The following is an 11766-nucleotide window of genomic DNA, read 5'->3' on the forward strand; positions in this document are numbered from 1 at the left end:
AGAGGAGAGTTTCTCAGCCTCAGCACTAGACATTAGTGCTGGAAGACAGGATGTTTGGTGGCATTCCTGGCCTCTACTCGCTGGCACAGCTCTCCCCCTGCCCCCCAAGAAGTGCATGCAGCAAAGAGGTAACACAGCAGGCCTGAGAACACTCTCCTTATGGCATTTGATGACTCGGATTTCTGGAGGTTTCCTTCCTACCATTCCCCAAACTGATGAGTGGCTCACTGTGCCTAAACTGTGCAATGTGCTTTATGCTAAAACCTGCTTCCCTTTTGGGAATCTGGAATTTAGGTACATGCTAGGCAGAGGGTGTCTACATGACCAGCCCCTATTAAAAACCATAGACACTGAATCTCTGCTGAGCTTCCCTGGTAGACAACGCTTCAGACATGCTGTCACAACACGGTGCTAGAGAAATTAAGCACGTCCTGGGTGACTCCACTGGAAGAGACTCTTAGAAGCTCCTGCCTGGTTTCCTCTGGACTTCACCTGATGTGTCTTTTCCCTTTGCTGATTTTGCTCTGTATTCTTTCACTGTAATAATTCACACCCATGAGTATATACACTGAGTCCTATGAGTAGTCCTAGCAAATCACTGAAACTGGGTGTGGTTTTGGGATTCACAACAGTGTGACCACCAAAAATGTCTCCAGACCTTGCCAAATGTTCCCTGGGGAATGCAAAGGTCTACTGTTTAAATTTTCACAAACGCAAAAGACAAAGACTAAATGAAAGGAGGCAAAGAGACATGACAATGAAATATAGCACATATTCCTGACAGGACCTTGAATCAGAAAAGAAAAGGTTTTACTGGGCCAGCAAGCAGAATCTGAATAGGTCTTTGGATTGGAGAGAACTGCCACACTGATATTAATATCTTGATATGGAGGGCTGTAGGCCAATTATGTTGCCAAGTGTTCATATATCTAGGAAATATACCCTAGAACATGTAGGGGAGATATAGTGCATGTGTGTGCATATCAAGAATTTGGGAATACCAGAGCTCTTTGTATTATTCTGACAACTTTCTTGTAAGTTTGAAATTACTTCAAAATAAATTATTTTTAAAAATCACACTGATCACATTTATTCCTTTCCTTGGGGTGATTTGGCTAATCATTCAGCTTGACTCCTCTCTGATAAACCAAATTTCCTACCCTTGTTGGCTAACTTTTTATTAACTGCTCTTATTTTAAAAAATTAAAGCCTACAGTTGATCTTTATTTGAGATGAGTGTGTCTCCTCAGCTATTAGGATCCCTCTGATTTCCTCTGGCGTAGAGTGGACTGGAACATGGCAGCAAGGGGGCAAAATAAGCTGAGTGGCTCTGGGTCCTGGAAGGCAAAGTCCAGCCCTACAGCCTCAACTTCAGTGGCCCTACTTTTTCCTTTGTGCTTCATCTATCATAAACTGCTTTCTCCCCTCCAAGCCTTGGCACAAGCTGTACCCTCTGCCTGCAACACTCTGTCACCATCTCCTCCCTATTAGTTAACGGCAAATCATCCTTCAGACCTCAATTTAGATTCACTTTTTCTAGGAGGACTTCATAGAGGTCACACAAGTCCTGTACAGTTGTCCCTCTTACGCACTCCCAGAGTACCATGTATAGCCCCCACCATAATTCTTCTTACATTATACTTACACTGTGGTTTCCTTTTCACTCATCTGTAGAATGAGCTCCATGCCTCTTCTGTTCATGGCTGTACTCCAAAACACAGCATGGCATCATGTATACATCGGTACTCAATAAATGTGTTTGGTAAGTGAATGAATTACATTTCTGTGAGCATTCCTTGTAACAGAAACCTTTATAAATCAATGTGTCTAGGGGAAAATATGTTTCAAGTTCCAAACAACCAAGTTCAAATCACTGGCAATCATAAGTAAGAATCCAGTACAAGTTTATGTAAATAATAGGCTCAAATCTGTCCCAAGGAAGCCAAACACCAAACTGACTGAATCTAATCTAGTTACATGAGTGAACAGTATAACCATGTGTTTCAAACTCTCATCTGGATTCCCAAGAGAGTCCAGTTGTTTTGCTCTGCTGTGAAGCTGGGCAAAAGAACCTACTCCTTCACCAGAATAAAGTGACTTAAGTCAGTCTGATTAGCTTGACTTAAAACTACACAACTTAAGACTTGCTGAATTGCACACAATATCACCAGAGTAAGGACCCACATTGTTTTACATGACTACCAAAATTCCGCAACCCACATGGATGTTGTTGGGCTATATAGGTCAGGGAGAAGGGAGAAATCACTGTAATCAATTAGGGTGAGAAAACAGATGATATGATTTGTGAGACAAAAAAAAAAAAAAAAAAAAATGCATAAAATGCAGTCAATCTACACACTTCTGAATCAAGCAATCTTAGCAAAGGCAATCTCTTCGACCACTAAAGAAAAAAAGAAAAGGGTAGGGAGAAGAAAGACATGAAAGGAAGACTTCCGGTACAAACAACTGTTCAATTCAGGAAAGAGGCTAAATAGCCTAACACTATCGTTCAGCTGCCACCATCAGGTATAGATTACCCAAAGGTTATCATAAGTTGTACAGTGATCCTCATTCACTTCTTACAATGTCCCTGGAATTTATGACACAAAGAGCAATTTATAGCCAATTAGTAGCTTATGTTCCTTTAATGAATCAATGTAAATTCTTGGCCAACGTTTCTGAAACTGCCCCTCCATTTCTCCCTTTCTTCCTTTAAAAATCCGTTTGTAACTGCTACCAAACAAAACACATATTCAGGGCAACCTAAGTCTGTCTCTTCCAAGCTGCAGTTCGAAAATTTGGACTAAATAAACTCTTTGTTTTATATTTTTGTCTTTTTATTCTTTTAGGTCAACATAACTCACAACTGACCACCCTTTTCCCCTAAAAAAGCATTCCAATTCCAAGCCACACAAAACACAAATGCAATGGCATGTCCTCACGTGGAGAAGAACTCTGCGCACTAAGGCCCTCCTCCTATCTAAGGCTACTTTTACACTACAACAGCACAGCTGAGTAGTTGTGAACAAGTCCCCAAAGCCTAAATATGATCTCGCCCCTTACAGAACAAGTTTGCAGACCTTGGATCTACGGATATAGTAGGATTACTCCTAGTGCTGTTTTGAGAACAGTGGGAATGTGGCAAGAGTGAAAGGAAGGAGACTCTCTGGGAGGCTAATACAATAATCCCTAGGCCATAGATTAGAGCAGTTTACACCCTGGTGGAAGCAGTGGAGATGGTGGAAAGTGGGTGAATAAAATAAAGGTAAAGCCAACAGAATCAGCTGATGGATTGAAGACAGGTTGTGAGAGAAAAGAGAGGCATCTCAGATGACACCTAGTTTCTGGCCTAAGCAATCAGAAAGATAACAGTTGCTACTTTTAACTAAGATTGGGATGACACCTAGTTTCTGGCCTAAGCAACCAGAAGGATACAGTTGCTACTTTTAACTAAGATGGGGACTACTATGTGCAGACTGGGTTTTTATAGGAAGATCAGATCAATGACTGAAAAGCACAATTCTCTCTTTCTCCTGTACAAATCTCCAATGACTCCCTATTTCATTCAGACAAACCCAAACCCTTACAATGATCTATACGGCCCCCACGATCAGGCCTTCCTCTTACCTTTCTGATCATATCAGACTCCCTGCACTCACTCCACTCTAGCCTCACCGGTCTTCCTACTTCAGGCCACCACACCTGACATTTCTATTGCCTGGAATGCTTTTCTCCCAAGATATCAAGAGCTCATTCTCTCATCCCCCTTGTCCAAATATAAACTTCTCAAGACTCCCTATTTAGATTCCAACAGCCACTGGCCCCTTCTTCACCCATTCATTTCATTCCCATCTCTGCTCAATTTATCACCAATGTCTTTATTACCTTCTAAAGTAACTTATTTATTTGTCCCCCATCCCCAAGAATGGAAGCTGCAGGAGGTCAAGAATTGTCTTTTTCTCCCACTGTTGTAATTGCAGTGACTAAAACACAGCAGGTAACCAATAGATATGTTGAATGAACGAACCGGCTCAAAAAATAAATACAATTTATTAAAGATTCAGGAGAATTCTACTCACGTTCCTGGGGGTTTGAGAGAGGGAAAAAGCACATCATAAGATACCCACACAATGCAGATCAACCAAGACAAGGATTGCACAATTAGTTTTCCTACCCAGAATGCCAGCACATTTCCTCCCTCCCCTGCCCCCAACACTTAAAGTGTTTAGAATCAGTTCACAGACACTGCACTTAAAATAAAAAAAAAAATAAGCTTCTCTTCGTGGCCTAACTAGACTGCATTCCTTTCTGGTGTCACCCAATCAACCATCTCCCCTCAGCACTATGCTCCTGCCAACCAGACCATGTTCTGCTTATTAAAGACCCCTGCTCCTGCCCACCACAGGCACCTCTGCACCTGTTAATCCTTCTATTCAGAAAGTTCTTCCCACACCTTTTCGAACAGTCCGCTCCTTCTCATGATTCAAACCTCTGAATGTCACCACCTCAAAAGCACCCTACCTGCCCCCCCCAGCCAAGAGACAAAACCACCATTCCAACATCCTCCTTTATTTTCTTCCTAACACTTAAAACCCTCTAAAGTCTTATTTGCACACGTACATCTTACTTATCAGAGCAGATCTCGCCTATTTTGTTCACCACAACGTCCGTAGTGCCTAACACTGAGTAGATGATAACTACATGAGGTACTACTGCGGTGGTGAGTTCCATTTCATCGTTGAAGACAGTCTTCATAAGTTAAATGACCCTCCCGACATCAAGACAGCTAGGCCAGTGGCTTGAAATATGTACTTGGTACTATTTCCGCTACACCATAATACCTGGAACCAACAAACACTCCAACGTCGCTACTTCCAGTCTCTGCATGCCTTTAATTACTTTAATCGAAATGACATTACTTGACTTAATCAATTATTTGGTTTGCTTGAACAATTAGCCTAAGGATGGTACATCAAACATGAGTTGAAATGCCTCCTCAAAGCCGTGGAGCTTAATGACCCAGACAACCGACATGTCACAGAAGGTCCTACCTCCAAATAACAGATATTTAGAATGGGCCAGACGGTCAAACACGTTATCCCCAGAGAGGTTAACTACTCTCAGCATTTCACCTATCCCTCGTCAGCTTTCAAATTCAGCCCTGGGGAGCCCCGAGGTTGGACAGGGAAGGAGAGGGGCCCCCAGAACTTGCTCACTTCTCCCCCCGCCACAATCGCATCCCGGTAAATAAATGCTGGTGTCCAAGCCGATATAAAGCAAAGGAAGCCGTCCCCAAACAACTGTAGAACAGGGAGCGGGAAGCCAGGCTAGCGGGAGCTCCCGCCGGGAGGCAGGAGCAGAGCGCTGAGGTGCAGCCCGCGCGGCCCCGGCCGGCCGGGCCAAGCCACATCCCGGCCCCCTCGGCCCCAGGAAGGTGCCGCACCTGCTGCAGAGAGGCGCAGCCCTGACAGCGTGAGAGGTCCGCCGCCCTGCTGTACCGCGGCCCCAGGAAGGTGCCGCACCTGCTGCAGAGAGGCGCAGCCCTGACAGCGTGAGAGGTCCGCCGCCGTCCCGGGCGCCGCCGAGTGGGTCTCGCCCGGCATCATGGTGCCGCCGCCGGGCCCGGAGGTCACGCGCGCCTCAGGGACCCGCGGCTTCGGCCCTGTCCTGCCTCTGCTGATGCCGCCGGGGCCGCCGCCTGCCAGGCCGCTTCCCGCCGGGTCCGGGCGGGTCCATCCGTGCACAGAAGTCCCCGTGGAGCTGGCAAAGGGCTCTCGGAGAAAGAGCCGCCTCGGGCACTGGACAGAAACGCTAGCCGGTGCGGCCTCCGAGCGCGACGCAGCCCAGCTAGGACCCCGCCCCGCCCTGGCTTGCCCCGCCCCTCACCGCGGCGTGGGGCTGTCTGAGGTGCCGCCTGAACAAAATAGGGACTGAAGACGCGCGAAGAGGTCAGCGAGACGACCACAGAGGAAAGTCTAAGGAAAGCAGAGGCGCTGAAGGTGCATGGCTTCCACTGTTAGGGCCCAATCCTTTATTATCAGCATGCTTTGCAACAGGCTTTCCGTAGACACCTAAAAGTTGGGCCCTGGGAGAGGTGGCCTGCTGATGACGTAAGTTCCAGGCGCCTGCTGCAGTGGAAGGACCTCGAGTGGGGGACGTGAAAGTACGTGATTTATAATCAGAGGGATCCGTGCTGTCCCCGAGGTCCGGAGCAGGAGAGGGGAGGACTGCGGTTCTCGACGCGCCGGGCGGTAGGCGGGAGACCGAGCCGTTCCTGTGGCTGAAACGTGTGCCTCAGCGCGTGCTACGAGGCCTGCGCCGCTGGCGGTGGCTCCTGCCTCTGGCCGCTCCCCTCTGCCTGCTGTCGCCCACTTTTCTGAGGGCGTCTGGCTCCTCGGCGGTGTTTCCACTGCCCTCGCCGCGGCGGCCCCTGAAGCCCGACCGGCGAGTTCCCGGGCCCCTGCTGTGGTGGCCTCCAGCCACCAGGGGCCAAGCGCAGCGCCGGGCCCAATCCTTGGTGACCCGCCCAACCCTCCTGTTCATTATACAGCCACTACCAAGTTCTGTTTTTGAGACCTCTTGGAAGCGAGGAAAAGGAAAGAAAAAAAGGAATCCTTGCTCTGGCCTCAGCTACTGGGTAAATTCAGGTCCTGATCCTCTCGCTTGAACCGAAGTTTTTCCCATCTCCAATAATCGTATCCACCGCTTTTTAATACTCACAGTTTGTTGCCAGCAGTGCCCGGCTTAGAAGCCTCCCGCGGCTTCCCATCTGGTTACAAAATCCAAATTTCTTAGCATTTCAACACGAGCATTGCACGTTTTAAGTAAACGTCCAGACCTTTTCAGCCTCTTTGAACTCCTTAGTGTGGGAATTGCAACAGAAAACACCCCTTCCAAAAAAACAGTCTGGATTTTTCTATGGGTTTTCTTCTACAAATTTCGCACCCCTGGCTTACACACTCTGACCACCATTTACCGTGTAGTGGAGGAACCAGATATCCAAGGACAGCTGGATTTCCTGTCGTTGACACCCAAGCAAGACAGACCTGTACTTAACTAAGGAAGTGCCCAAGTCCCGGCTCTCCTTAGAGACAGATGAGCAGAAAACAAGACTGGGATTAAAAGAGAAAGGAGACGTTAGCAGATGCTCAGGCAGCTACATCTTGGAAGACAGGCCATGTGACCCATTACAGAAGAGGGAGACCGCTATGGATTTTGGTGGCTTTCCAGTTCTGGCTCCTAATCCCAAACAAATTTATCATCACAATAACCTTCCTTTCATTTCAGGTTTCCCAAATGAGTGTTTTTCCTAAAGTACCTTAGTGGAGTAGGCACCAGCTTTCTCTGCCACGCTGTCCACCCACAGCCATAACATACTTTCCGTTTGGGAACTGGGAATTCTCACTGCTGCCTTCCTGCCTTTGTACCCTTGCTAATGTTGTCCCTTCGCCTGGAACACCTTTCCTTCCAGCTCTACATGTGGAAATTCTACCTGTCCTTTTAGGTTCCACACTTTACCTCTACAACCCCAAGTAACGCCCACCTCCCTTTTTGCCCCTTAGCTTTGAGTAAGTTTTATAATACCGCATTTTGATTTGGATGACAGTGATTTTTATGACTTAGAGGTGTCTTCCTTTTAAACACTGCGAAGTGCTGCACAATAGTGTGTGCTAAATGAACATCAGAATGGATCGAATTTGTGGTAACTAACTGAAAAGTAGAAAAGAATAAGTATTTCCCTCCAAAAGTGCAAGTGCATTTATCCCCACATTTCTCTAAGCCCGTTCTCAAGACATTTAAAGAAAAACAAAAATCTTGTTTGTATTGCAGGGGTCAGCAAACTCACTGTAAAGGGCCACATGGTAAATATTTTAGGCTTTTCAGGTCACACAGGTCTGTGCCTCCTATTTGTCTTTGTCATTTTCTGTTTTCTTAAGAACCTTTTAAGAATGTAAAAATCATTCTTAGTGTGCAGGCTGTACAAAAAACAGGTGTGATTATAGTTCATAATGGAAACTGGTGTAGGCCACTCATTGAGGAATACTCAAAATTACCTTTTTCCTCTTTTCCACATGATGGCCCACACCTGTTTTGTCATTGCAATGGAAACAAATTAATGTCTACACTGCAGAAAGTAGTGAGCTGTTTTTGGAACCACACACCTGTCTTTAAATGTTCAAGCAAGTGGCCTCTTTGAGCTGGTATTTCTTTAAAGAGAACTAGCTAAAATTTAAGTAAAAAGTGACAAAGACAAGTCCATAGGATTTACTATGCAGAGAGAGTAGTTATTAATCAGTTATTGATGTCGTCATCCATTTTGGAGCATAGAAAAATATATCTTCAGTCTACGCAGTGAAAGAGGTGGTTTTTGTTGTTGTTGTTCGTTTGTTTTGGTTTTTTAAAGCATTTTCTTGTCAAACTTCCAAGAGAAACTTTGTGTTTCTCTGTCAGTGCATCCTAAGACCTGGAGGAATGTCTGCATTCCAGCTGCTGGTCTTGCGGATTCCCTGTGCCTGTTGAGTTCAGTCAGCTGTTTAGAAGGTCCAACTAAAAAAGTCTTGGTTCTCACCACACTCCCTCATTACCACCCATGTACTTGGTAACTTCCTGAAACTAAAGCTTTGGGATATAACATAATTAAGAGGTGACTGATTAATTTGTTAACTGATGCTTCCACTGAAATGGCTAATAGATTTGGTCTGGAAACCAAAGAGAATTCATAATGGAAAGCTATTTGTTCTCTGGAAGTTCTTTTATTTTTGCTTTATGAAAAGAGCTATTCTTTCATTTGATTCATTTACCTGTAAGAAAAAATGAACTATATTGTTTTAGTCCCTTTGTGTTGCTATAACAGAACTACCTGAGACAGGGTAATTTATAAAGGAAAGAGGTTTATTTGGCTTATGATTCTGGGACAGCTGTATCTGGCACAGGCCTCAGGCTGCTTCTACTCATGGCGGAAAGCGGCAGGCAGACAGCGGGTACAAGCAGATCACATGAAGAGAGGAAGCAAGAGAGAGAGAGAAGGTGCCAGGGTCTTTTTAAGCAACAAGCTCTCACGGGAACTAATCGAGCGAGAACTCACTCATATATATTCTTAATGTTAAAAGCCTGGGGGTGTTTTATGGATTAGTCTGCAACTCTAACAATCTACAGTTCAGTGATACTATGTAATTAAGTTGTATTTATTTCCAGACTTATGATGTAGTGCTACCATGTGCCCACAAGATGTCCATCTTTCCCTGTCTGTGTTTTAGACGTAAATGGAATTTCAACTGTAAATATGATATATCAGACCCTTTCTAGGGAAGGGGAAATGCTGTCCTCTGGGGCATTCCAGGGTGGAAAGCATTGCCTTGCTGTCTGCCCATTCATGGACCACCAAGCTTGGTCCTAAGCTCCCTCCACTCGTTTTTCTTAATCCCCTAGGTTGTGGTAGTGGCGTTTTGATCTGTCCCCCAGGAATCAGCAGTTACAGCTCCAGATCTTACCCTCCGCGTGATGTGAAGCCAGAGGGTAAACATGTTGCTTCTTCCTGGAACACTGATTTTACTCAGAAACCAGAGGGGGAATAAAACATTTTTTTTTTCTTTTAAAGCAATCATAGTTTGGAATAGAATGCAAAACTGACCTGATTGTTAAAGATAAAGCAAAATTGTAAAGGACCCTTATGTGCAGTAGCTCTCTGCAAGGGAAGACCGGCCCACTCTGCCTTGCAGAGTGTGTAGCGAACATCTGGCAGCTGTAACAGCTTGTCACAGGAGAGGCTTCCGGTGGCCTCCAAGATTGGGAAAGGAAGATGAGAGGTAGGTGCTCAAGGGTGACAAGAGCTGAGGTGGAGGTGGGCTGAGGAAGGGATTCTTCGAAGGGGAGTTGGTATGCCAGGGCATGTCCCACCTGCCCCCGAGAAGAGGGTAAGAGAGGAGGGGTGTTTTCCCTCAGCTGAGGTCAGTGAGCAGCCACGAAGCAGCACACTCAGAGCTGGATGTGGGCCCGGGTTGTTCCAAGGGGACTGTGGGAGGGCTGTAGGAGATGGGTGGGAGCAGCTGAGTGTGGGGGTGATGCACACAGAGACTGAGCCTCACTTTAACCACCACTGGCACAAAGTGGGGGATGGAGGGAGTTTGTGTACTAGATATGGTGAGCCTCTCAGAGGAAGCTGTCTAGGGACCCAAAAGGACAGCCAAGAGAGGAAAGAAGGCTAGCGGGGGTTCTGCTGGACACCCAGGGCTGAGGCAGAATGGAAGTAGGCAGCCAGAAATAACACTTTGCTCTTCCATCCACCATCCAAACAACCACAGCTGGAAAGGGCCGCTTTAGCCTTCTCCTGTATCCACAGGGCACCAGCAGCAGACAATGTCAGCTGCTCACCAAGCCTGTGTCCATTTTTCCTAGGCTTGCAAGAGCTTCCCAGCCTCCTTGCAACCAACACGTGGCTAAGTTCTACTAGTGAGCGTCAACAGAAAGGGCACGGCCCGCTGGGCCTTCCCATTCTCTTTGTCACATCCTGCTGACTGGAAGAGAGGTGAAGTCCAGGGCACCAAGCAGTTGTTAAGGTCCTGTCTCTCAGCCCCAAACCTTGCCTTTATCATCAGCCTGTGATATGTGACTAGGCAGCCATATGTCTGCCTCGCGTGCCACCTGCCAGAGTCTTGCCTGGCTGTGCCAACAGATGTACCACAAGGCAGCCAGAAGATGAGAGGTGGGATAAGCGACCTGCACCTTCTGTTCTGTCCTGCTTGGTTTCTGGTCCTTCCAGTGTCACCCCATCCTTGCCTTTGCCCCTGGCAGCGGCAGTGCGTCCACGTAGCATTTGAACCTGGTCTGCAGTTTCTCTGACATTGCCTGAACCGCCTCATGTGTCTCCTTTGAGATGCAAGCAACGCTGGGCTTCCCAGCCCCACAGGCCCCTGCCTCTGCATGCAGAGACCCCTGCATCAGCCCAGCAGGACCTCAGATGTAGGAGTTTGAGCTCTGGGGGCACCTCCCCCCAGTGTCTCAGTTTTGCTCATTCCTTTCTCTTTGTTTTTTTTCCCTCCAGCCCTAATGTGGCAGCTGCTGCTTGTAGCTACTCCCACTGAGATATCTTGATACTCTTTTCTGGTCTTTTCTCTGTTAAAACACGAGTGTGATTTGGGTCTCCTGGTTGGACCCTGCCCCATGCTGCAACAGTGAGTCATGTGTTGAAGATGGTGATGCTTCCATAGGAGGTCCCTGCAGTGCTGCAGGTTGAGGCTCACATCACCAGCCTGCTCTGTGACCTTGGACTATGATGTGAGCACTTTGTGAATCCAAGTCACAACTGAAGGAGCCATGAAAGGCTGACTTTTTCTCCTAATCCCTCTTCTCCCAGCCCAATCTTGAAGGGATCACAAACTAGCTGGTCAATAAGAAAAATGTTGGAACAGAGGAAAAGCCTGCTCCCACCACACCCCACCCCTCCTCACCGGTGTTTGAGAACAGATCGCAGCTGCGCCGTGGGGAGAAGCTCTCAGATGAAGGCAGAGGATAAGTGACCAGCAACTGCAGACTGTGTGCTGTCTGAGAGAGATGCTAAAGACTGCGGCTCGTGCCCAAGCTTGCATCTAGGATAGGAGAGCCCCGAGAACAAGCCCCACGGAGAATGGTGATTAAAACACTGATAAATGGAGGAAGTGGCTTTATGATCACACCCCGTGCAGCGCCATCCTCCTGAGTAACAGTACGTGCCATGTCCATCCACCACTCCTTCCTCCTGCCCCTCATGGTGCACCCTTGGTGGCACCA

General features: G+C 47.1%; 1 protein-coding gene across 1 annotated transcript in view; it reads right to left on the reverse strand.

Moving 5' to 3' along the window:
• Positions 1-5756, reverse strand: part of ICE1 (interactor of little elongator complex ELL subunit 1) — a 68701-nt gene extending 62945 nt beyond the window's left edge. The window contains exon 1 of the mRNA XM_008574714.1: positions 5523-5756. Coding sequence (XP_008572936.1) covers positions 5523-5606 — 84 coding nt within the window. The 5' untranslated portion in view covers positions 5607-5756. The remainder of the gene's footprint in view (positions 1-5522) is intronic.
• Between the last annotated feature and the right edge of the window lie 6010 nt (positions 5757-11766).

This window comes from Galeopterus variegatus, unplaced genomic scaffold (assembly GCF_000696425.1).
Source record: "Galeopterus variegatus unplaced genomic scaffold, G_variegatus-3.0.2 Scaffold1091, whole genome shotgun sequence".
Classification (NCBI taxonomy): domain Eukaryota; kingdom Metazoa; phylum Chordata; class Mammalia; order Dermoptera; family Cynocephalidae; genus Galeopterus; species Galeopterus variegatus.